General features: G+C 44.0%; 1 protein-coding gene across 1 annotated transcript in view; it reads left to right on the top strand.

Moving 5' to 3' along the window:
* Positions 1-13063: 13063 nt before the first annotated feature.
* Positions 13064-27244, top strand: part of METAP2 (methionyl aminopeptidase 2) — a 36976-nt gene continuing 22795 nt past the window's right edge. Inside the window, exons 1-4 of the mRNA XM_077832073.1 lie at positions 13064-13302; positions 14498-14602; positions 22830-22895; positions 23238-23340. Coding sequence (XP_077688199.1) covers positions 13140-13302; positions 14498-14602; positions 22830-22895; positions 23238-23340 — 437 coding nt within the window. The 5' untranslated portion in view covers positions 13064-13139. The remainder of the gene's footprint in view (positions 13303-14497; positions 14603-22829; positions 22896-23237; positions 23341-27244) is intronic.

Raw genomic sequence — 27244 nt, 5'->3', positions numbered from 1 at the left:
ATCTGCTGGAAGGATTGAAAGCATTTGAGAGGGCTTTGAGATGGGAACTTCACTGCTAGTTTTGCATAGGGAAGAGCTAGATATCTGAGGCAGAAATGGATATTTCTCTCTTCTTGCTGTATCATCTTTTAAGAAACTGTCTTCATTTCCTTCCACATGTTCTGCTGTACAACCAGGATTCCTGCATTTGACCAGGCTGGGGAAAAGATATTATACCTTTTAAGTAACAATTATTTTTGTTAAATAATATAACCAGGGAGTATATACAGCAGAAAGATGTCCACCTTGAAGCGAACATTCCTGCCTACAGCCTCAGCAGACAGGCCAATGATTGAATCGATATGGACACTGCGCTACTTTCTCACCCCCAGAAGCGGTGCTTCTAGGTCAAGCTGAAACACTGACAAGGCTGTATGGTGAAACTTAACACAGCTATAGCAGCAGCTGAAAGACTTTCTATGGACTTCAGTATGCTTTGGATCACTTAAAATAAATTCACTTACAACAACTATGCCTGCCCCTCTTAATAATGACACAACACGGTCATTGTTTTCGTAAACGATTTCCTCTCTCATAAATAAAATTAATATCAAATAAGTTCAAGGTTCTGCTTTTTAAGGGTAACTTCCATTAAACTGGGCTTTGGATGTCCAAAGAGGGCTTCACAGGTTGTTTGTTTTTTTCACTTTAGAAATATGTATGAGAAATATCAATTCTGCTCTTCCCTGGTTGTGGGAGGTATTGGAGCATACTTGTTTTGAACTCTCACACCTTAGTTGAAGGGGTGGAGGTGTTCAATCTTTACCAAAGATTTCTTTTATTCAGAATAGGTATTAACAAAGAAGGTTTTAAACCCAGTCCTGCAAACTTTTGCAGGTGCTTAATTTCAAGCATGATTAGTTTCAATGGGAATGTCTCACATACTTAAAGCTAATCGTGAGCGTACATGTTTGCCAAGGCCTTAAACAACCTGGGTAAAATTGTCAGCACTACCAAAGTGATTTTGGAACCTGAATCCCTTTTTCAAAAATGACTTAGGTGCTAAAGAGCTTCAGTCTCACTGAAAGCAAATAGCCTCCTAAGTCACTTTGGTGTTTCTGAAAAATGTGTCCTCTGACTAAAAATCTCTTTCCCTCTCCGTTGCTCAACTTTTACTCTCGTGACTCTTGTGATGTCATCATTTCACTAGTTCTCTGTTCACCATAGAGTCTTCCAGGACCGACAAAACCTGAATTTCCAATGCTAAAACCAATTAGCCATCTACCCCGTCTTTTTGAAATTACCATCCCTATCCAACCTTTTGTAACTTTATATTTAATAAAGAAGTATTTTTTTAAAAGGCATATGACCATTTTATTTCTTTCCAATTCACCTTTAACTCTTGCAACCTTACCACTTATAGCCAATAATTCCAAGGGGGTCTGGAGTGCCATAAAGTTAATGGCCACTACTGAGATCTGTAGCAAGGCAGTGAAGCATCATTCAAAAAGAATTTCATAAATCACTTACAAGGTATAAAGTGACTTGTAAAGGCGCACTAAACTGATAAGGAGCTCATTAGCATGCTAATGCTGGAGATTTCCCATTAATTTGTGCCAACTAATAGGGTTCTCCAGGCAGGTGTGTCCATCTCTCTGCAGGAAAAATATCAGTTTTAAAAATCAAAACAAATATTTATGCGATGCACCTTGCCTAAAGAATCCACCAGCAAAAACTAATTCACATCTTTCAAAATATTTACACCTCTCCCCTAAGGAACCACGCTGATGTTTATTGCCTCCTAGTGAATCAGACAGCAGATGAGACTTTATGAAATTCAGATAGTGCCATGCAAATTAAGGAAGCATCTGTACTTGTTTAAGCATCAGCAAATTGGTAGTGATTTCACCTTTTAGAAATAAATAGCGGAGCATCGCTCAATAATCTCTTGGAGGGAAAGGGCCACCTGTTGAATCATCTACCCCACTTCCTGCAACACCTGGGCTTTCCTTGGAGGTCTCCCAGGTCATGAGTAGTCAGAGCAGAAATCTGTTTGTTTTATGAGATCAGTAGCTATCCTATCAAGGGGCACCACATTATACTGGTTTGACCTAATGGACACACACCATAATAAAAGTACACTTTGAAAGTGCTCCTGTCACCTCCTGCATGTTGCATCAAGGATGGTAAGGAATGATTTAAAATAATCCTTCTGATAGCTTGACACTGACTAAAGATAATCATTATATTTAGCAAATTGTACCCTGTATTTTTATTATTTATTATGTGCATTACCATAGTGCTTTATATTTACAAAAAGAGCCATGCACACATGTAGGGCCAGATCCTGCAACTGGACCCATGGAGGTGACACCCCAGTCACTTCAGTGGGTTGCCAGTGACAACTCACATAGATCCGGTTACAAGACCTAGCGCTAGGTCATTAATCTGCTCCAGCCCTGGAGCACCCACATAAAAGAAATGGTGGGTGCTGAGCATCCACCGGCATTCTTCTTATCAACACCTCCCCCTACCCCCAGCACCTCCCACCTGCCGATCACTTCCTCCCTCTCCCTCCCAGAAGGGAAGAGGAAGAGGCAGGGTGGGGTTGGGGCCTTGGGAGAAGGGGTGGGGTGAGGGTGGGGTGGGATGGAGCTGGGGGAACCCCCCCCCCCAAACGTCAGAAAGTAGGCACCTATGTGAACAATACCCCTACAATTCAGGTCAGTGCTGTTTCCATTTTACAGATTGGGGAACTGAGACACAGAGAAGTTAAAGGACTTGTTCACGGTCGCATAGGAAATTAATCACAGAACCAGGAATTAGAATTTAGGGGTTCCTGGGTTTCAGTCCTCTAAACCAGGGGTTCTCAACCTGTTTCTTTTGGAGGCCCCCAAAACATGCTATAAATCTCCACGGCCCACCTGTGCCACAATAACTGGTTTTCTAAATATAAAAGCCAGGACTGGCGTTAAGGGGTAGCAAGCTGGGAAATTGCCCAGGGCCCCATGCCAGAGGGGGCACTGTGAAGCTAAGTTGTTCAGACTCCTGCTTCAGCCTCAGGTGGCAGGGTTCAGGGCCCCAGGCTTCAGCCCCATGCAGTGGGACTCTGTCTTTAGGCTCTGGGCCCCAGCAAGTCTAACACTGGTCCTGCTTGGCAGACCCCCTGAAACCTGCTCCCGGTCCCCCCTCCCCCAGGGGGCCCCGAACCCCTGGTTGAGAACCACTGCTGTGAACTATCCATCATTCCACGCTGCTTCTCAATGTCATTGTAAGGTCCATAGGGCAGGAATATTTTTGTCGTCATTATTATCTGCTATTTGTATTATGGTAGTGCCTGAATATCCCAGCCAAGCCTGTGGCCACTTGCTGCTAGCTACTGTGTAAAGCTGGAGTAAGAAACAGTCTCTTCCCTGAAGAGCTTGCAATCATCATATAGTGTGTTTCTCTGGGGTACTTAGGAGAACGTTTCCTACATTTGCAGAGCTGAATTGTAACCATTAAAGATTTTAGGTGCAAACTCATTTTCTTTTTACTTTAAGTAAATTTTAGGTTATCATTGGCCATTACTGGCAGTTTTTTTAGATTGTTTTTAAGTTAAAAACAATTAATCATATTGAAATAAACTCAAAGGGAGATTTCTCAAAGGCACAAATGGGAATCCAGGGAAGTTGGGTGTTTTACACCCATTTCTGCCTTTGAAAATTTTCTTCTCAACTACTAATTGGTGGAAACTGAATCACATGTATTGCCACCAGCATCATATGAACTCCCTTACCTGGGAATAAAGCCCGTGGGATGAGAATTTGTGGTGAGTGAATTGAAATCAGTGGCTAGTTCTCCTGGTAGTTTCTTGCCCCGTTCTTTTGTTCTAGATTTCAGCTAAAACAAAATATATATTTTGGATTAAACATGTAAATGCTGGGGGGAAAAGAAACAATACTGTGCTAAAGATGAAAGGAAATACCTGGTCAAAGAAATATATGGGTCCTGGCTCCAGGGTTACCGGCAGCGGCATTTTCTCCCTTTGTTCCTAGAAGGATGAGAATGTGGTTATGCCAACAGAAAGTGGGAATGAAAAGTGTTAGTATTTTCTGCAATATGATTAAGGTAACATTATTGTTTTCATTGTGAGACCCTGAAAATCCTATCCAGTTAACATAGAAACCACCGCCTTAGGAACAGCAACAAAATGTTGCGTAATTAATTTTTTAAAATGTTTTAGCTGTGTTAAAAATTATATGAAGTTCAAAAAAATTCAGTTTATCAATTTTTGACACATTCATGTTCGTATTGCTCCACACTAGCTTCAGCAACTTCTTGTGGCGTATTATCTGTAATGACTTTTCTTTGGTTTACTATGTGGATAAAAATGTAAAAATGGCAGCCAGTGTCATTTTGAGAAGTGACTATCACCCTGTGTGTACACAAGCAAACTTCACCAAATAGGGTTTTTATTACGCCTTTTTCACAGATATATAACAGGTATCTTAAATATGTATTCAAGAAATATTGTTTCAAGTCTAAGGCCTTGATCCTGGAAGGAGCTCCACACAGGTGGACGCCTGCAGCCATACAAAGTCAATGGGTCTCTGCTTGGAGGCAGGGGTCTGACTGCATGGAGCACTTTATGGGAGCAGGGCCTAAAACATGTTTGTGTGGAGATGTAGATATACTGAAATAACTATTTATCAAGTAAACCATCTGGGAATTTTAAAAGTGTAGATCTATACAATAGACTGGAAATTATTTTTTTTCAGTTATGTAACATTAATCTTATCACCTTTTAAAAACAATTGTTCTTAAATGAAATGCAAGGGAGGGTGCAACTGCAAAAGAGTTGACCTGTTGAATACACAAAGATCTGCATTTGAACATGCACGTAGATGTGCCCCGGTTTGTGTGTACAAATGACAGTCGGTGCACTCCAATTTATGGTTTTTGCAGCAAGATAGGGGAACATGAATTTTCACAGATACACTCATGCTCTTTGAAAATCTGGCCTCAAAATGACATTAAGATTATGACAAAACTGATACAAGAAAGGAAATTCAGAATTCATGCTGACAGGCTGCACGTAAATTGTGGCTTGGTGAAAAAGGTATGTGCCAATGGCCAGGACTTAGGAAAACAGGCTGCCAGGATTAAGTCTGAGTTTCTTGGCTTCTGTCAATCGTGTCACTTTTAACTTTGATTGCATATATATTTTTTTCTGTTTTAAATACAAATTTTGAAAAGGAACTTTCAGAATAAAAAGAGCCATTTATTTTGCTCATGCTACAAACTCAGATATCTTTAACAATATCTGTAACTGTCATAATTAATATTACTGATTATTTTAGTTAAGGAGAATCTAGTGGCAAAGTGTAGGACCCACCTCCCTTCTCTATGTTCAGAAATGGGGTGAGGAGAGAATCTCTCTTTCTCTCAGAATGAGTATATAAAAGACACTTTCTCTGGTATAGTAAGCTGCTTTCTTTGTCAGACATCTACTTTTACTTTGTCAGACATCTCCAATCTTCGGGGCTGATGCTGAAGCCTTTACTCATGTGAATAGTTCCACTAGTTTCAGTGGGTTTACATGTGAGTAAGGGCTGCAGGTTTGGGCCCTAAGCTTGGAAGAGAAGTACTAAAATCTCATAAACATGCAATTGAATAAATGAAATTAGCAACAGAAGTACATTTGATAAATACATTGATACTCCACTTCAGAGTTGAATGTAGACTGTTCATTGCCTATTCCCCCTCCATTTCCCTCGTACAATAAACACATAAAGGACATCTCCCTTTCTTGGCATAAATATAAGAATTGAATGAAGAAAAAAGCATAACATACCCTGAAAGAAGCCTTTCCTTGAAGAACAGAACTTCTTTTGCTAGTAAAAAGATGCAAATGCAAACTGCCTCCTTAGAAAGAGAGAAAAGGAGGTGTGTCAGTGTGCTGTCTTTCTACACCGAGTTTAAAGTCCTGTTGCTTAGTAACCACATACTCTGGACTGTACCCAACTATAATCCCTTTTCTTAACTTCTCCAGCCCATGTATGCTTGTGTCTGGAGAGTTAGCTTTCAGTCCCTTCCTCCACCACCAAAAATTGTTTTCATGTATTTCTTTCTCAAGACTCTACACTGGCTCTACCATCCATTTTATTTGGCTACTGTCAAATACAATGTCATATTTCAAAACACAGGATTACCTAACATAATGCAGTTTAAACACGAACAACAGGAGACTGATTTTAACGGAGAAAGGGCCCAAACGCGAATTAGTGAGTGAATCCCTCAAGATGTGGATAGCATGAGCTCTTCTTAAACATTGGGGATCAGTCCCAAAGGAGCAGGACAAGCTCTCCAGCATACAGTTATTGATACATATTTATGATTTGTTATCACTTTATTAAGTCAATTCCATTTCTTTATATCACTTTATTAATTCTTCTATTTTAAAAATGTGGTTCCCATTTACAGTCTTTTATTATTCATGCCATCCTGCCATTTATTGCCACTAATGAGTTAGTCATGCCAGTTTTAACTCATTACAGTATTTCATTTCCTCTGTTATTTTTGTATTCATTTCTTGTCACCTTTGTAAACTACTACTGCCACTGATTATTTCTCCTATCACACATGTGCTACTTTGCTCTTCTCACCCGCTCCCTTATTCACCGTGGCTTGTGTTCTCATGTTCTGGATTTTCAGCTCTGCATTGTTATTACTCTCACTTTTTCTTCTCTCCACCACTGCTCAATATCATCTCCTCCTCTCTAGTCCCCTCCTGACCTACTGGGCTTCCATAAACTTGCAGACCTCCATTATCTCTAACCCCTGCTATGTAATTGGGAAAACAAATGGGCTGGAAAATTTCCTAATCTTACGAAAAATTAAGGAGCAGGATAGGGAGCACCACTCAGTGCATCTCTCCCAGTCCACCATGGCTGCCTCCCTCAGCTCCCCAGAAGGGACAATGGCTACATGTGAAGCTGAAAGACAAAAAAAGTACTGGAAAATGGGAACAATATTATGGACCCGCAGGACTATAATAGGCACAATACAGATGATATGCACAAATAAAAACAATAAATAAAAATGAAGGCTTGTCCAGATTAAAAAACAAAAAACACCTGCTCTGTGCATCCTCCCTCCTATCTAATTAGAAAACCACACAGCAAAGAAATAGATTAAAGCTGTCCGAGGCAGTAGTAAGATTATATATATAGCTATGCAATATATTGTTAATAAAACGAAAGGCTGATCCTTTGTGGCCTACCCTAATCAGCTACACACTGCAGAGATCCTGATCAGGGAGCACGAATAACGGAATAGCAGAAATGGGAACAGTGTTAAAAAGTTAGCAGCCTTGTCTACACACAAAAGTTGTACCGTTTTAACTATACTGGTACAACTTTCAGTGGATACAGTTATACCAGTATAAATATGCTTATATCAGTATACTTTATTCCCGTACAGGAAGGGAAATAAATGATACTGTCATAAAGCAGCTTTTTACTGGCATAACTCTGTCCATATAGGGGTTGTACTGGTATAGTTATAATATTCTAGTATGAAAAATATCAGACCCCTGACTGACATAGTTATACCAGTACAAAAACTATGGGTAGACCAGGCCTAGTGGTATCAGGAATAAAGTTGACTTAATTAATGAAGTGGTGATGAATGGCAGCACAGCTGTTCTCCCTTTTTGTTTTTATACTACTTTACATCTATATTGTGTTTTACAAGCAAAGGATGTGGGAATTCTACAAATTTCAATGTATGGCATTTCCCTCACATTGTTTCCATCCCCAGCAAGCAAGAATGGTGGGTGGACAAGGGCTATAGCGATAGAAACAATGGAAAGATTTTTTGTATGTGGAATAGTCTATCTGGTCTGTCCCTGTGAAAGATAGGGTGGACTAGTGGTCCCTCTGAACAACAGGATTAGAAACCAGGATCTCAGGTATACTAATCTCAGCTCTGTGCATAATTCTTGCTCCATGTGAACTTTGGCAAATTACTTAACTTCTCTTCCTCACTTTTCTAACTCTAAAATCAGGCTCTTGTGAGGCTAAGGGTTCACTGCTCTTTCCAAGCAACTCCTGTCTCAGAGCCGACAACTCACTATACCTAGTACACTACTATACCTAAACACCGTGGTATTTATCCATGACAGGTACTGAAATATTGTAACTTATCAATACTCATAATCATTGTGAGATGTGTGTATGGATAATATTTCAGCAATAATGTAACTATATTGAAAACTATACCTTATTATGACTTGAAGTAAAAGTTAGTCACCAGCAAATTGTATGTCTCAGTAATGATTCAAGTGGGAGGCAGTTACCACCCCTCTCAGGTCAGCCGGTGATGTAGTGCACTGTTCAATTGTCTATTCTTGCCTGATCCCAGAACAGTCAATGGAAAACCAGCAATGACCACTACAAACAACCAAAACCACTTGGAGGGGAAAGGCATATCATAACAGAGAGGGGATCAACTGGTCTGTGAATAAAGACAAAAGACTGAATCATATATAACAGTGTGGAGAAAGACACTCTTCATCCATTTACTGAGTGAGGTGACATCTTGTTGAGTGGTCAAATGAAAGATTTGATCCTAGTTCCTGTGAAACCAGCCCCCTTGGCAAGAGACTGAACTTTGGAGAGGAAACCTACCTTATTAGCTAAGAAAGGTAACTATTTATAAGTGTAGGCCCTAGATCACGTTTTATTATTTCATTTTATAGTAACCATTTATTTCCATCACTCTCTCTTGTTTCTAGTGGAACCACCATTCTTACTTAAACCTTCTTTAGTTTTATTATAAGTGCTGTGTATTATATACAAGTGGGGATTTAAGGTTCACCTGGTAAACTGGGGTACACTGTTTCTTTGGGAGCAAGGGATCTGGATTCCTTGATGTAGCCAGTGTCAAGGGCTGGATATCACAGGGGAACTCAGGTTCAAGGGGACTCAGGGACTGGGGTGCACCTCTTGTTAACTTGCAAGGCAACATTAGGGCTGGCATAGGCCAGAACAGAGTGTTTGAGTGGCTGACAGGCTGATGGTATCAGGGAGCTAACAACAATCTGCCACAGGCAAGATTCCCTCTTGGTAGAGGCAAGAGGTAAAAAGGTGACTCACAGTCCTAGATACCTCAAGACCCATCAGAGAGGGTTAATTAGTTTGTTCAGTATACTGAAGTTATAAAATGCATAACAGCTCTAAGTGTTATAATTGTTGTATGCCGTGTTGTTGTAGCTATGTCAGTCTCGGGATATTAGAGAGACAGGGTGGGTGAGGTTGGTCCAATAAAAGATATTACCTCACCCACTGTATCTAAGTATTAGATACAGTATTGTTGAGGATAACTTCCTGGTGCAAGTGCTGGAGTAACCAACTAGGGCTCCTGCTCTTCTTGACCTGCTGCTCACAATCAGGGAAGAATTAATAGGGGAAGTAGAAGTGGGTGACAACCTGGGCAGCTGTGACCATGAGATAGTTGAATTCAGGATCCTGACAAAAAGAAGAAAGGAGAGCAGCAGAATATGGACCCTGGACTTCAGAAAAGCAGTCTTTGAATCCCTCAGGGAACTGATGGGCAGGATCCCGTGGGGGGCTAATATGAGGGGGAAAGGAGTCCAGGAGAGCTGGCTGTATTTGAAAGAAGCTTAATTGAGGGCGCAGGCACAATCCATCCCAATGTGTAGAATGAACAGCAAATATGGTAGGCGACCAGCTTGGCTTAACAGAGAAATCTTCGGTGAGCTTAAGCACAAAAAGGTAGCTTACAAGATGTGGAAACTTGGACAGATGATTAGGAAGAGTATAAAAATATTGCTCGAGCATGCAGTGGTGTAATCAGGAAGGCCAAAGCACAATTGGCGTTGCAGCTAGCAAGGAATGTGAAGGGTAACAAGAAGGGTTTCTACAGGTATGTTAACAACAAAAAGGAGGTCAGGGAAAGGGTGGGATCCTTAGTGACAGATGACGTGGAAACAGCTGAAGTACTAAATGCTTTTTTTTGCCTTGGTCTTCACAGACAGGGTCAGCTCCCAGACTGCTGCACTCGGCAGCACAGTATGGGGAGGAGGTGAGCAGCCCTCAGTGGTGAAAGAACAGATTAAGGACTATTTAGAAAAGCTGAGCCATCCATGGGGCCGGATCTAATGCATCCGAGGGTGCTAAGGGATGTGATTGCAGAGCCATTGGCCATTATCTTTGAAAACTCATGGTGATCGGGAGAGGTCCCAGACGATTGGAAAAAGGCAAATATAGTGCCCATCTTTAAAAAAGGGAAGAAGGAGAATCCAGGGAACTACAGACCGATCACCCTCACCTCAGTCCCTGGAAAAATCATGGAGCAGGTCCTCAAGGAATCCATTTTCAAGCACTTGGAGGAGAGAAAGGTGATGAGGAACAGTTAACATGGATTCACCAAGGGCAAGTCATGCCTGACCAATCTGATTGCCTTTATGATTAGATAACTGGCTCTGTGGATATGGGGAAAGTGGTGGACGTGATATATCTTGACTTTAGCAAGCTTTTGATACGGTCTCCGACAGTATTCTTGCCAGCAAGTTAAAAAAGTATGGATTGGATGAATGGACTATAAGGTGGATAGAAAGCTGACTAGATTGTCGGGCTCAACAGGTAGTGATCAACAGCTCGATGTGTAGTTGGCAGCTGGTATCAACCGGAGTGCCCCAGGGGTCTGTCCTGGGGCCGGTTTTATTCAACATCTTCATTAATTATCTGGATGATGGGATGGATTGCACCCTCAGCAAGTTCGTGGATGACCCTAAACTGGGGGAGAAGTAGATATGCTGGAGGGTAGGGATAAGTCCAGAGTGATCTAGACAAATTGGAGGATTGGGCTAAAAGAAATGGGACAAGGTTCACAAGGACAAGTGCAGAGTTCTGCATTTAGGACAGAAGAATCCCATGCATTGCTACAGGCTGGGGACCGACTGGCTAAGCGGCGGTTTTGCAGAAAAGGACCTGGGGATTACAGTGGACAAGAAGCTGCATATGAGTCAACAGTGTCCCCATATTACCAAGAAGGCTAATGGCATATTGGGCTGCATTAGTAGGAGCATTGCCAGCAGATCGAGGGAAGTGATTATTCCCCTCTATTTGGCACTGGTGAGGCCACATCTGGAGTATTGTGTCCAGTTTTGGGCCCCCCACTGCAGAAAGGGTGTGGACAAATTGGAGAGAGTTCAGTGGAGGGCAACGAAAATTATTAGAGGGCTGGGGCACATGACTTACGAGAAGCTGAGGGAACTCGGCTTATTTAGTCTGCAGAAAAGAAGAGCGAGGGGAGATTTGATAGCAGCCTTTAACTCTCTGAAGGGAGGTTCCAAAGAGGATGGACCTAGGCTGTTCTCAGTGGTGGCAGATGACAGAACAAGGAGCAGTGGTCTCAAGTTGCAGAGAACAGGTCTAGGTTGGATATTAGGAAAAACTATTGCACTAGAAGGGTGGTGAAGCACTGTAATGGGTTACAGAGTAACAGCCGTGTTAGTCTGTATTCGCAAAAAGAAAAGGAGTACTTGTGGCACCTTAGAGACTAACCAGTTTATTTGAGCATGAGCTTTCGTGAGCTACAGCTCACTTCATCAGATACATACCGTGGAAACTGCAGCAGACTTTATATATACACAGAGAATATGAAACAATACCTCCTCCCACCCCACTGTCCTGCTGGTAATAGCTTATCTAAAGTAATCGTCAGGTTAGGCCATTTCCAGCACAAATACAGGTTTTCTCACCGTCCACCCCCCCACACAAATTCACTCTCCTGCTGGTGATAGCCCATCCAAAGTGACAACTCTTTACACAATGTGCATGATAATCAAGTTAGGCCATTTCCTGCACAAATCCAGGTTCTCTCACTCTATCACCAGCAGGAGAGTGAATTTGTGTGGGGGGGTGGAGGGTGAGAAAACCTGGATTTGTGCTGGAAATGGCCTAACCTGACGATTACTTTAGATAAGCTATTACCAGCAGGACAGTGGGGTGGGAGGAGGTATTGTTTCATATTCTCTGTGTATATATAAAGTCTGCTGCAGTTTCCACGGTATCTATCTGATGAAGTGAGCTGTAGCTCACGAAAGCTCATGCTCAAATAAACTGGTTAGTCTCTAAGGTGCCACAAGTACTCCTTTTCTTTTTGTAATGGGTTAATCTCCATCCTTAGAGGTTTTTAAGGTCAGGCTTGACATAGCCCTGTCTGGGATGACTTAGTTGGGGTTGGTCCTGCTTTGAGCAGGAGATTGAACTAGATGACCCTCTGAGGTCTCTTCCTTCCCTAATCTTCTGTGATTCTATGAACTTATTCATAACGATTATCCCTTTGAGTAGGAACTGCTCCTATGTATAGTCTATATGTATAGTCTTTTGTTTTCTGCTATAGCCCTTCAAAAGATTCTTGTGGGGGAATGTACAGTAGCGTCCACATTATTGGCTTCTACACCACTCTCCTTTGCAATGAGTTGCCAGCCTATCTGCCTGATCCACTGATTCCCTCCAAACAGAAGCCCAATTCTCTGAACGTATCTGGAGTCACCGAAGCGGGTCAGACAATGGCAATGGAGTTGAAAGATGGCTCCCCCAGGCCTTTTTTTGGTCCAAATGTTATGTACAGTCACCATACTGTGCGAGACAACAAAGCAGGGGAAGGGGGATCAGGGTGGTGGGGTGTGGTTGTTTTTGCCAGGTGGGTTAGAGAGGTGACAATACTTGTAATATGACTGAAGGAAGATGCCCCAACTCTGAAATCTGAAAAACTTCTGCAGGCCGTGTAAGCGGTCAGAACACGGGAGGGGGAGGGGCGCCTGTGCAAACGGTGTCAAAACGCTTTCCCCGTCGACACGCAGTCTTCCTCCGATATGCTACGGGCCGGGGCTGACACCAGGGAGACGGAGGCGGCCAGGGGCAGGCCCCCCTCCAAGGCCCGGCCAGGCTGCCAGGGGGCGCAGAGCAGCCCCGCACAGGCAGCGCGCGCACAGACTCCTCCCTCCCACCAGCACGCGTCCCGTCGCCCCGCCCGGCGGCCGGGCTCGAGCCTTCCCGGCATGCCCCGCGCTGTCCCATCGAGCGCGGCGCTGGTGGCGTGGGGCGGTCCCGCTGGGCTCTCCGTCGGTGTCAGGCCGCGGCAACATGGCGGGCGCGGAGCAGGCGGCGAAGCACCTGAACGGGGAGCTGCTGCTGGAGCCCGAGCCCGAGCCCGAGGACGCGGAGGGCGGCGCGGTGGGGCCCGGCGCCGAGGAAGGCGCCAAGAAGAAGCGGCGGAAAAAGAAGAAGGGCAAAGGCGCCTCCGCGGGTAGGGGGCCGGAGCGGGGCCTGGAGACCCTCCCGCGGGCAGGGAGCGGAGCCGGGCAGGGCCCCGCGGCGGGCGGGGGAGGGGCTAGAGTTAGTGTGGGGGGACTGGGGCGAACCTCGTTGGGGGCGGCGTGTGACAGGGAGGCTGCCTCGGGAGGGGCTCGGGAGTGAAGCCTCCTTGGCGGGGGGCGGCCGGGGCTCGTGAAGCGGCTTTTGGGGGCCGTCTGTGGGTGGGGGTGGGGTGCGAGAAGCGGCCGTGGAGGGGGGTTGGGGGCTGTGTGTGTGGCTGTGGCGGGACTGGGGGACAAGTCTCTCCTTGATCTGGGAGGGGGTTCTGGGAGCGTGGCTGCCACTGGGCCGGGGAAGTCTGCCCTGGGTTCAGTCTGTCAGTGGTGGGCCACGATGAGACTGACACCGTAACTGGCTAGTATCTTTGTGGCCTTGCTGTTGTTTCCCTCACTCTCTCTGCTCCTGTTGCTTGTCTTTGAGTCAGGTGATGTGAGGTGCCTGAAGATCACTCAAAATAGTGATAAAGATGGAAAGAATCATATAATTGGCACAGGGACTGTTGGTTGCTCATATGTTTGTGTGAGAGAGAAAGTTCCTGTGTGTTTCAGCTCCCAGCCTATTTCTGGGACAGTTTGCAGGGAGATTGTGAATGCTGTTTTGTACACAGCAGTATCCACCCCTACGGCCAGAGATAAAGAGCATAATTTTGTTGCCTTAAAGTTTATCCCACAGGAGGGAGCCTTTCCCTGCTAACCTCCCAAATATTGTACGTAGAGGTCTGAGGTGAGTCTGTGCAAATAGTGTAAGGAAATCACAATCTGAGTTTCTTTTAACAGGCTAGAAGTTAGAGATGAAGATACTTCATGTTTATCATTATTTTCATAACACTTGTGTTATCTCCCTGGAGCAGGCTGGTGCTAGGGACAGCAGAGTTATACAGACAGAAAAGAACTGTAGTTATTTGAACTATTGGATAATCTTACCTTTATGTGCAGGTTTTTATAATGGCCCCTGTCACCATAGTACCTAAGAGTTGTTATTATGCGTTTGCTACTTTAGAAAAGGTGAGAAGTGCTCTGATATCTTCATAATGCGGGTGGTAAAAATATTTAGATAATTTTTTAGGTTTTCATATCATAATTCAGAGCCATTTTATTGTGTTAAATCACACTTTATCTTGCAAACAGGACAACAAGAAACAGAGAGAGAATTAGAAGGTGCTCTTGATGATATAGCAAAACAGTTGGATAAACAAACACTGGAGGAGAAGGAAAAAGATGATGATGATGAAGGCAAGTGTAACATTTTTGTTTTTTTAACATCTAAAATGAAAGTCTATGAAGTGCTTGAAATTGTATTTTCTACAGCTGTCTAGTTTTTTCCAGTTTAAGTAATTTTTTTCATGCAAAATTGTAATTTGCAGTATCTTTCTTCATATTCAGTAATTTGCTATCCTCATTCACTGTTAAGCAACATTATGTAACTTGAGCAAGAGGTTAAATTTCAGACAAACATATTGTGCAAGCTAATAGCAAAAGTTGTAGCTGGTTTTTATCCTTATTGATTTATACCACAAAAGAGATCTTTTAGTCTGATATAGAACAAATAACATAGGGGAATGCTGGAGGAAGAGTCTGAGGAGATGCTAAAATAAATAAGACACTATTATAAAATGTGTGTATTTCTCGTCACTGAAGAAAATTCTACCTGTAATCCTAGTTGTTGCACAGAAACCCAACTAAAGAAATATGAAACACACTGCAGTACAGGTACATGCTTTTGATTGTTGCCAATACGGATTCTAAACAAGTAGTTTGTGAATCATTTTTTGTTTCTAATCTGAATTTAAACATACCTTATCTTATAAACATATTACATGTTTGAAAATCAAATAGAATTAACCTGTTTAGTAAATTCATTTTTCTCTGTAATAAAACCGTGCATTTAGCACCTGTCTGCTGAATTATCATTAAAGTTGGCTCAATATCCTAAAGTGATCATCTTTAAATTCATCTCTTGGCAAACTACCTCTGGAGCTTTAGGTTTCAGAACATATGAAATTGGATATTAGTATCCAAAAACACTTAGTAGAAAGACGAAAAACAATTGCATTGGTGCATATAGTACTAGTCAATAACCTTTGATTCTGAATGTATGTACAGTATCCAAGGCCATTTAATTGCTGTTCATAGTACTATGTTCTGATAAAACTGGATTTCTGATGGCTTACTTCAAGTGGTGGGGTAAAGGAATATTAATGTTAATGTAATGTGTACGTTGTTACGATGATGGCTGTTGAGTCAGAATTCAGTGAGAATAATAGTGAATGCTTCATAGTGAAAGGAATTCCGGGGGGGGGATTAGAATCCTTGGATATTTTATCTCGGGGAGAGTGTTTTTCTTCATAGATAAACTAGTACATTGAATTTCATTGTGCTCTGTCTCTTTTACAGTGTAGTTATCAATACTTAACCTTAAATTTAAAGTGCTATTCTCACTGAAATAACGCTCTCCCTCTCTTCTGTACAAATTACTTGTAAATTCTTTTACAATATACACAAGTTAAGTATCAGAATTTTTAATTTTTTGATTGCCTTTGGTGTCTTTTGCCTGACCCATTCTTTTCACACCACTTGAAATCTGTGTAATTGTGGGAAATAGCATAGAGACTGTGCCTAAAATCTGTTCCTGTTCGTTTTTCTTTAAAAAAAAAAATACTCAATTTTTTGGCCATCTCCACAGTTGGGTAACCCTAACACTGCCCACTGGATGGGAAGAAGGGTTCGGAAAGTATTCAGTACGGTTCTTCTGCATTCTGAATTGGGCTTGCAGCTTAGCTCATCTGAGATAATGGAAAGTATAGTTATTGTGTTTCTGAGGCTATGTCTACACTATGAAATTAGGTCAAATTTATAGAAGTCGATTTTTTAGAAATCGATGTTATACAGTCGATTGTGTGTGTTCCCAAGTAAGACCATTAAGTCGGCGGAGTGAGTCCACAGTACCGAGGCTAGCATCGACTTCCGGAGCATTGCACTGTGGGTAGCTGTCCCACAGTTCCCGCAGTCTCTGCCACCCGTTGGAATTCTGGGTTGAGATCCCAACGGCTGGAGGGGCAAAAACATTGTCACGGGTGGTTCTGGGTACATGTCATCTGGTCCCCCTTCCTCCCTCTGTGAAAGCAACGGCAGACAATCGTTTTGTGCCTTTTTTCCTGGGTTACCTGTGCAGACGCCTTACTACGGCAAGCATGGAGCCCGCTCAGATCACCGTGGCAGTTATGACTGTTCTAAACACCACGCGCATTATCCAGCAGTATATGCAGAATCAGAACCAGAACCTGCAAAATCAGGCGAGTAGGTGACGGCAGCACAGTAAGGAGAGGGATGAGGACATGGACACAGGCTTCTCTCAAAGTATGGGCCCCGACAGTGTGGACATCAAGGTTCATGCAGTGGAATACCGATTCTGGGCCCGAGAAACAGGCACACACTGGTGAGACTGCATAGTGTTGCAGGTCTGGGACGATTCCCAATGGCTGTGAAACTTTCATATGCGTAAGGCCGCTTTCATGGAACTTTGTGACTTGCTTTCCTCTGTCCTGAAGCACCAGAATACCAAGATGAGATCAGCCCTCACAGTTCACAAGCGAGTGGCGATAGCCCTGTGGAAGTTTGCAACGCCAGACAGCTACCGGTCAGTCGGGAATCAATTTGGAGTGGGCAAATCTACTGTGGGGGCTTCTGTGATCCAAGTAGTCAACGCAGTCACTGAGCTGCTTCTACCAAGGGTACTGACTCTGGGAAATGTGCAGGTCATACTGGATGGATTTGTTGCAATGGGATTCCCTAACTGTGGTGGGGCGATAGATGGAACCCATATCCCTATCTTGGCACCGGAGCACCAAGGCAGGGAGTACATAAACCGAAAGGGGTACTTTTCAATGGTGCTTTGAGCACTGGTGGATCACAAGGGACGTTTCACCGACATCAACGTGGGATGGCTGGGAAAGGTACATGACGCGCGCATCTTGAGGAACTCTGGTCTGTTTCAACAGCTGCAGCAAGGGACTTTCTTCCCAGACCAGTAAACAACCGTTGGGGATGTTAAAATGCCTACAGTTATCCTTGGGGACCCAGCCTACCCCTTAATACCAAGTGCAGAATGGTGGTAGAATGTGCATTTGGACATTTAAAAGCACACTGGTACAGTTTACTGACTCGGTTAGACCTCAGCAAAACCAATATTCCCATTGTTTATTACTGCTTGCTGTGTGCTCCACAATATCTGTGAGAGTAAGGGGAAGACATTTATGGTGGGGTGGGAGGTTGAGGCAAATCGCCTTGCCACTGATTACGCGCAGCCAGACACCAGGGTGGTTAGAGTACAGGAGGGCGTGGTGCGCATCAGAGAAGCTTCGAAAACCACTTTCATGACTGTCCAGGCTACGGTGTGAAAGTTCTGTTTGTTTCTCCTTGATGAAACCCCCTGCCCCTTGGTTCACTCTACTTCCCTGTAAGCTAACCATCCTCCCCTCCCCCCTTCGATCACCGCTTGCAGAGGCAATAAAGTCATTGTTGCTTCAAATTCATACATTCTTTATTCATTCATCACACAAATAGGGGGATAACTGCTAGGGTAGCCCAGGAGGAGGGAAGGACAAGGCCACGCTGCACTTTAAAACTTGAATGCCAGCTTTCTGTTGCTTGGGCAGTCCTCTGGATAGAGTGGTTGGGTGCCCAGAGGACACTCCCCGTTCCCCCCCCACACCGCTTTCTTGGGAGACTGGGTGAGGAGGCTATGGAACTTGGGGAGGAGGGTGGTTGGTTACACAAGGGGCTGTAGCAGCGGTCTGTGCTCCTGCTGCCTTTCCTGCACCTCAGCTGTACCCTGGAGCATATTAGTTTGATCTTCCAGTAGCCTCAGCATTGACTCCTGCCTTCCGTCAGCAAGCTGACGCCACCTATCATCTTCAACCCGCCACCTGTCCTCCTGTTCATATTGTGCTTTCCTGGACTCTAACATTGTCTGCCTCCATGCGTTCTGCTGGGCTCTTTCAGTGTGGGAGGACTGCATGAGCTCAGAGAACATTTCATCGCGAGTGCGTTTTTTTCGCCTTCTAATCTTCGCTAGCCTCTGGGAAGGCGATGGTAGTGTGAGCGTTGAAACATTTGCAGCTGCGGGAGGGGGAAAAAAAGGGAGAGTAGTAGTTAGAGACACATTTTAGAGAACAATGGGTAGACTCTTTTCGAGTGAACCTTGCTGTTAACATTACATAGCACATGTGCATTTGGTACAAGGTTGCATTTTGCCTCTTATATTGAGGGTCTGCTGGTTTGGTGAGAGAGATCACACACGCAGGGCCGGCGGGCAACAGAATTCGGCTTGCAGGCAGCCATGGTAAGCCAGTCTTTTGGCTTCTTTAACCTTCATAACGTGGGAATGGTTTCAAACAGCAGCACCCTCATTTCCCATACCAAACAGTTGTTGGGTTGGCCATTTAAAATGGGTTGGCAATTTAAAAGGAGGGGCTGCGGTTTTCGGGTTAACGTGCAGCACAAACCCAACTAACCCCTCCTCCCCCCACCACACACACCCAGTTCTCTGGGATGATCGCTTCACACACCCCCCCCCCCCCCCCCCGCGTGGTTAACAGCGGGGAAGATTTCTGTTTAGCCACAGGCAAACAGTTCAGTAGGAACGGCCACCTCTGAATGTCTCCTTAATAAAATTACCCTATTTCAACCAGGTGACCATGAATGATATCACTCTCCTGAGGATAACACAGAGAGATAAAGAATGGATGTTGCTTGAATGCCAGCAAACACCGGGACCGTACGCTGCCATGCTTTGTTATGCAATGACTCCAGACTATTTGCTACTGGCCTGGCATGGTAGTATGTCCTACCATGGAGGACGGAATAAGGCTGCCCTCCCCAGAAACCTTTTGCAAAGGCTTTGGGAGTACATCCAGGAGAGCTTTATGGAGATGTCCCTGGAGGATTTCCGCTCCATCCCCAGACATGTTAACAGACTTTTCCAGTAGCTGTACTGGCCGCAAATTAATCGTTAAGCACGCTTGCTTTTAAACCATGTATTATATTTACACAGGTACACTCCCCAGAGGTCCCTTCTCCGCCTGGTGGGTCTGGGAGCCCTCCTTGGGTGGGTTCGGGGGGGTACTGGCTCCAGGTCTAGGGTGAGAAACCGTTCCTGGCTCTTGGGGAAAATGGTTTCTCCGCTTGCTTGCTGTGCGGTATCTTCAGCCTCCTCCTCCTCATCTTCCTCGTCCCGAAAATGCGCATCCCTGTTGCATGATAATCCATTGATGGAGTCAAAGCACAGGGGTGGGGTAGTGGTGTCTGCACCCCCTAGAATGGCATGCAGCTCATCATAGAAGCGGCATGTTTAGGGTTCTGACCCTGAGCGGCCGTTTGCCTCTCTGGTTTTTTGTAGGCTTGCCTGAGCTCCTTAAGTTTTACGCGGCACTGCTGCAGGTCCCTGTTCTAGCCTCTGTCCTTCATGCCCTTGGAGATTTTTTTCAAACTTTTGGCCATTTCGTCTTTTGGAACGGAGTTCTGATAGCATGGATTCATTTCCCCATACAGCGATCAGATCCCGTACCTCCCATTCAGTCCATGCTGGAACTCTTTTGCGATTCTGTGACTCCATCATAGTCACCTCTGCTGATGAGCTCTGCATGGTCACCTCTGCTGATAGGCTCTGCACTCACCTGCAACTTGCCACGCTGGCGAAACAGGAAATGAGTTTCAAAAGTTTGCGGGCCTTTTCCTGTCTACCTGGCCAGTGTGTTTGAGTTGAGAGCGCTGTCCAGAGCGGTCACAATGGAGCACTCCGGGATAGGTCCTGGAGGCCAATACCGTTGAATTGCGACCACACTACCCCAAATTCGACCCGGCAAGGTCGATTTCAGCGCTAATCCCCTCTTCGGGGGATGAGTACAGAAGTCAATTTTAAGAGCCCTTTAAGTCGAAGTAAATGGCTTTGTCGTGTGGACGGGTGCAGGGTAAGACATTAGCTGGCAAGTGAATAAGATTAGCTACTGACCTCTTGAATTTTGCCAGTGTCTGCAGTGATTAGCATAGGGACCTGGAAGATGCTCTGACTTTGTGAGTTAGTGAACTATATGCCAAGGCTACGACTTTTTCTGATTCAGTGTTAATGGATTAAGCACAGTTCAAGGTCAAGATCAGTGTGACACAGTTATTGTGATTGAAAGAAATAAGTACAGGCTCTTCGGAGAGATTGACCACCTAAATGCTAAATACATTTTTGATTGAGAACCTGGCAGGACAGATTAGAAAGCAGAAACAACAAGCTGTATGTATCTATAAGACATCCTTAAAGATGCTAAAATGAGATACTTAACGCAGAAACTGGACTTTCTTTTGCGGACTAAAATCTACACCCATTGCAGGGCTGCAATGATCTAAAAATCACCAATCTATTTAACAACTCAGATTACATTGACCATTTTACATAAATCATTTGCCATTTGAAAGGCATGGAGATCTAGTGATTCCAATTTTTGTCCAAGGAATGCCCTGTCAATTTTTATAGATGAGCAAATATGGGGTTCTGAGTAAATATGACGAAAATAGCAACACTTTATATTTGTAAGAAATTGAGACAACTTCTGGAATCAGTTTTTGTAACTAAAACGTGGAGAGTTGGGAGTGGCTAGTATTTGGATCTAGAACAGAGGTGGGCAAACTACGGCCTGCGGGACACTCGTGCCCGGCCCCATAGCTCCTGCCCCGGGAGGCTGTCGTCCCCCCCCCCCCCCCCCCAGCCTCTCCTTGCTCTGCCGCAATGCTCTGGGCGGCGGGGCTGTGAGCCCCTGGGGCAGCGCAGCTGCAGAGCCCGGCCTGACTCGGTGCTCTGTGCTGCGTGGTGGAGGTGTTGGCGTGGCCCGGCTCCAGCCAGGCGGTGCAGCTGTAGCACCGCCAGCCACCGGTGCTCCAGGCAGCGCAGTAAGGGGGCAGGGAGCGGGGAGGATGGGGGGGGTTGGATAGAGGGCAGGGGAGTTCAGGGTGGTGGTCAGAGGGTGGGGGTGTGGATAGGGGTTGGGGCCGGAACAGGAGGTTGAATGGGGGCAGGGGTCTGGGGGGGGGGGAGGGGGAGTCAGGAATGAGAGGAGGGGTTGGATGGGGTGGCGGGGGTCAGGGGGCAGTCAGGGTACAGTCAGGGTACAGGGAGCGGGGGGTTGTGGATGGGGCAGGGGTCTGGGGGGGGGGTCGGGAACAGGGGGTTGGATGGGGCAGGAGTCCGGGGGGGTGGCGGGGCACGACCCCCTCACCTAACCAGCCCTCCATACAATTTCCAAAACCCCATGTGGCCCTCAGGCCAAAAAGTTTGCCCGCCCCAATCTAGAAGGTGTGGTAAAATAGATGTACAGAGTGATCAGCACTTCAGCTAAACATATTGTACAATGTTAAATAATCTTTGCACACATGGAGTAGGTAAACATTATTAGATGTAGCCACATCATGTTAAGTAAATACTGTTTTTGGATAGAGTCAAACCATGCTATAATCACTCTCCAGCTGTTGTTTCTTGCTGTTTTGATGCCATGTGCTCCTCTCTCTTCAAGCTCTGAAAATTTGTAGGAAGGAGCACCATGAATATTAGTCCCACTCCTGGGGTACCTGTCTTTTATATCTTCTGCACAACTTATGTGGTGAACACCACATTGACTTTTGTGACTTCTGTCATCACTGTTTTTCTTTTTCTGGTAAAGGAAAGTAACAGTTCATTAAACTGGTAGTCACTTCTTTCCAGCTGTATTGTCCGATATGATTCTTTCTAACCCCTTTTCTGCAGAGGCCTCATGTTAGCTAGATTCAGAGAATGGGATTTGGGATGGAAAGTATTCTATTTCTAACAAATTCCTCATATTTTTTCATTGGTTCACTTCTTAAAAATGCCACCAACATAAAGGAACTATTCAGAGGTACGCTATCAGCAGTGGTACTTTCAGAAATATCTTATTATATCTGAATCTGGAGTTGGGAAGGAATCTGCAACTGTTGGTGATTGCTTCTAGCTGTCTCTCTTACCTATTCAGCTTTCTTCAAAGTTTGTAGAATCTATGGATTTGGGGTCTTGTAACAAATCTGAACAACATCATGTTCAATGCAGCTGAGGTAGAAGCAGCACTGGTTCCAGATGCAGTGTTGTACCTGGTTCAAAACTCAAATTCTTCTGTTTGCTTGTGGCTTAGTTTAAAAGGGATGTACACATTTTAATTGAAGTCAGATGTTTAACTTTCAGACAGAGTTTGTATAAAACTGATTTTTCATTGCTTTGTACAAGCTGTAAACTCAGGTGTCAGATACAGGTTGTCTCATAATTTGTATAAAATTGAGGTATCAGTTTTCTGAGTGTTCTTTAAGCCATTTTACCTGGTAGTTTCTCAGTAAGGTGCCATGATAATTTTTGTCCTACATTTAACTCTTTGAGGGTTTGTATGTATATATAAACACATATCTTTTACAGACGGAGAGGGTGAAGGAGATGGAGCAACAGGGAAGAAAAAGAAGAAAAAGAAAAAGAAGAGAGGACGTAGGTGTCAATTACAACAATAATAAAGGGAATTTTCTCATATTCTCACTTAAACTTATCCTACTCTATTATGGTTGTCCAATTAAAAATATCATGGGGGATGGCACACAACGTAGATCCTTGGCCAAGGCAGTCTGAAAGTTCTCTCTGGTGCCTCTGAATGCTGCACTGAGCATTAGCCAGGTCAGATGACTTGAGGGCATCATGGTACATGGTGTTCTGGGGATAAGCCGAAATTCTGGCAGGAGGCTCTTAAATATGCTTTGCTATTTTTGCTTTTCTTGCAGTTGATAATAATTTACAGTTTGCAGTATAAAACTTCTTAAAATGTTTACTCAACAGCTAAGGTGCAGACAGATCCACCTTCTATTCCAGTATGTGATCTATTTCCCAGTAGCATATTTCCAAAAGGAGAAGAATGCGAATATCCACCAACACAAGATGGGTAAATGTTTTGTTTCTGTTTTTAAGTCTAAAAAATAACTAAGTTTAAAAAATAAATACATCTGATCTGAAAGAACTTCTGATATGCAATGAAAGACTTAATTTTCCTGCTGCTTTGCTTGACTAATTTTTAATGCAGATTGTGAACAAAATTGATGGTAATGCCTCTTTACTGGATCATCTAACAAGTTCCTCCACAGAGGTTATCAGGTCAGAAATGTTCTCCCTCCAGACCCTTTAAACTCCATTGGACTGAATTTATATTTTACTCAAATATTTGTGTAGCTTGCTTTCTTGTGGAGTCCCTAAATATACTAAAATAACTGCAGTAGCATGTGTGAACTTCCTTGATCCTCTTAATAGGATGCTAGCTGTGGAGCATAGTGATGACTGGAGTTGGGTGAAAAACACAGAAAGTGGGAGGAGCAGGAGGAGTATTTGAACACATACAAATAATGTGATTTTTACAATTTTTTACTTGCTATCCGCAGACTTTCTTAGGAGCAGACTTTTTTTTTAGGTGTAACATTAGCGGAAAAAGTGTGTCCAATGTATGAATATTTACGCCCTGATGTCAAGTCCTCTTCCTGTTTGTTTAAAAAAAAACTTGTCTGCTCAGGTAGCAGAAGTAATGCCATGAGACTTAGGTGACCATCACACACACACAGTTAACTAACAGAAAATGAGGTAAAATTTGTTGAAAACATTGTTTATGTTCACGGCTCTAGCAACATCTCTTTGAAATGGCATTTAAATTTAAAAATCACACTAATTTTTATGCCTGCCAATGTTATAAGTATGCCTAAGTTTACTGTAACTGAAAGATTTGAGAGAGAAATATTTTTGTATCTGTTTACTTTTATGGAGTGCTGTCAACTACCTGTAGTACTTTTTACTTTCTGTACTTTATATAGCCAGTTTCACTTGTTTGAGTCTGTCACAGCAATGTAGAAGTGAAAGTTTCGAAAATAAAATGTGATTGTAAAATCACAAACATTGGTAAGGGAACTCATGGACAGGTGCAGTACCTAAATGAAAAGTAGCTTCATTTTTTGAAATTGCTTAAATTTCAGGTTGATAGTCTTCCTTTAAAATGTGTCTTAAGTCAAAATACAAAGCATATTCTTTTGACTGAGTATCCTGTGCCTCTCCACTCATGTGCTCCTACTCAAAACAACTCCACATAGTTTCAAAGCGATTTTCTCTTCAGTTGGTTCCACATATAGATTTTAATAATTTGATATGTTTTAGCCAGCTAAATGCAAAAATTTACCAATTGTTAGGTTTCTTTTGTTTAACAAGGGATGATTATCTGACCCCAACAAAGGGAAAAAAAATTCTTGATTTGTGAAAGGCTTGAAAGTTCAGTGGGGCTGCCTCCTGTGGCTTTCCAGGCTCAAGTGAACAACTTTTTTGAGGGCAGAGAACTGTATAGAAATTCTAAGGTGTTGTTTGAACACAGTCAACAAATATTGAAGTATTTGTGAATGGATAATTGATTTTTCAGGGCTATGACGGACATAACTCCTTGAACAATGGAAGATGAAATAACTCTCCCATTTTAAAAAGTGACCCATACACAATAGGTGTGGCTTTCAAACTGAATCAAACAAGATAAGGAACTTTGCAGTCATTTAGTTCATTTACCCACCCACTGTTACCGATCAGTAAGGCTGCGAGTCTGTCACAGATTCTGTGACCTTCCGGGACTTCTGTGACTTCTGCAGCCGACAGGTGCAACTGACCCCAGGGCTGTTGGGGCAGCCCTGAGGCCAGTTGCACCGCCCCCCTGCAACAGCAGTGGTCGTGGGCTGCCCCGCACCAGCAGCAGTGGAAGTCCTGCGCCGCTGCAGCAGCAGTACGGTGTTCCCAGGCCAGCAGGGCTGTCCTCTGCCAGCGGTGGCAGGTGCCCCAGAGCCCCTACGCTGAGTACCAGCAGGCACCCCGAATGCCCCCCCTACCCCCCCCCCAGCACCAGCGGGTGCCCTGGAGACCCCGCTCCAGAGCAGCAGCTGCGCCCCGCGGAGCACCCGAGAAAACCAAAGATTTAGTCAGGGGTATTTATAATACAAGGTCAGGACAGGTCATGGGGCCATGAATTTTTGTTTATTTCGCATGACCTGTCCATGACTTATGCTAAAAATGCCCACGACTAAATCTTAACCCAGCTCTGATAGGTAAGACTATGTCCTACTGGATACATTTGGGTAATTTTAGATGATATAAGAGAAAATGTGGAAAACAAAACCATATGCTCTTGGTGTTCCTAAACCTCCAACTGCCAGAAGCTGGGACTGGCTGACAGGGGTTGGATCACTCAATAGTTGCCCTGTTCTGTTCATTCCCTCTGAAGCATCTGGCACTAGCCACTGTCAGAAGACAGGATATTGGGCTAGATGGACCATTAGTCTGACTCATTATGGCCATTCTTATGTTCTAAGTTACTTTAAAGACTATTCCACAGTACAGTAGAGCCTCATCAGTAGTTTTTTTAACCTCTACTCAGGCTAAATTTTCCTCTGCTTTCTTTTTCTTTTCTCTGAAACTACTTCAGTTTGTCTTCCTGCAATTGAGATTCTCAGAACTGAATATAACATAATATAGTGTGGTCTTGCGAGATTATTATGGAAAGGGGTTATTGCCCCTGAAGTGATGCCTGGGCACTTTTAGCATAAAATGGCATTACTTTTTTTGGTGTCATGTTGTATTGCAGGCTCATAGAACTTGTTGTCCACTCTCATGTTAATTGGGGTTTTTGTTTTTTTTTTTTTTTGCATTACTGGTGAATAATTGATTTTGGATTACTTTTTATCACGTACGTTAATTTTGAATTTTTGCATGCTGAATTTCATTTTATTTCCTGCCTGTGTTTCTAAACTCTACTTTCTTTTCAAGAATTTCTCTTCTCTGCTGTTTACATACCAAGATGTGACATGGGGGAGATTTGATTAACATGCTGTCAAAATCTCTTTACCCCTTTCTCCTATCCCATGTTACTGATGAAAGTGTCAAAAATAAGAGTGCATATATAACTGATTTTTTGAGGTGCCCCCAGCTGCTGAGTCATCCCTCCAACATTTCATCCATCTTGCTCACTGTTCTGAGCCTTCATGTGCATTCCCACTGCTTTGAGCCCCTCATGCCTGTACCAGCTCCATCCTCCTCCTTGCCACTCCATGTCCCTGTTAAATTTGACGGGCCCATGGAGCACTGGGAAAGTGGTGGGGCTGTAAGGAATGCCTGTAGCACGTGGAATCAGGAAGGGGCAGGAGAGTGGAGATGGAACATTCTTACCCCAGATCTGGGCCTAATGTAGGGGAAAGAATCTTTATACATCCATCTGCAGCTTAGGAGGCTCAGAGATGTATGAAGTGGCCCATTCATCTCAATATGTTCTCAGCTAAATGAGAACACCCCAAGGGAATAAAGCCTAAAACAATAGCTCTAAGGTGTGCGAACTGTGCAATTCATGTCAGTGGGTGTTCCTATTCTTTTCTGAGCTTGTGATATGCAGCAAGCGTGCCCATTCTCAACCCCTCACTTTCGTCTCAGCACCATGGGCTTGGAACATGCGCTGAACAGGCCTGTTTTCAGCTTCCCATGCAGAGAAGCAGGACTTCTCCAGATCCTGGCTCACATGAGAAGTAAGGGAAATGAGGGCTGGGCACTCCAGTTCCATGCGCACACATGAGGGAAGAATGTGGGGCTCACAGGCTCCATGTCACTCATGTCCTTGTTACCCATCTGTCTGGCCTGAGGCTTCCAACCCATCTCTTGTGACACGCGTCCCCATTTATCTCCCCATCCATCCCTGCACTCTCCCAGGCATAGAATCATAGACTTTAAGGTCAGAAGGGACCATTATGATCATCTACTTTGACCTCCTGCACAACGCAGGCCACAGA

Source organism: Eretmochelys imbricata, chromosome 1, assembly GCF_965152235.1.
Source record: "Eretmochelys imbricata isolate rEreImb1 chromosome 1, rEreImb1.hap1, whole genome shotgun sequence".
Taxonomy (NCBI): domain Eukaryota; kingdom Metazoa; phylum Chordata; order Testudines; family Cheloniidae; genus Eretmochelys; species Eretmochelys imbricata.
Note: the sequence above shows the minus strand (reverse complement) of the source record. Positions and strands in the feature narration are given on the sequence as shown.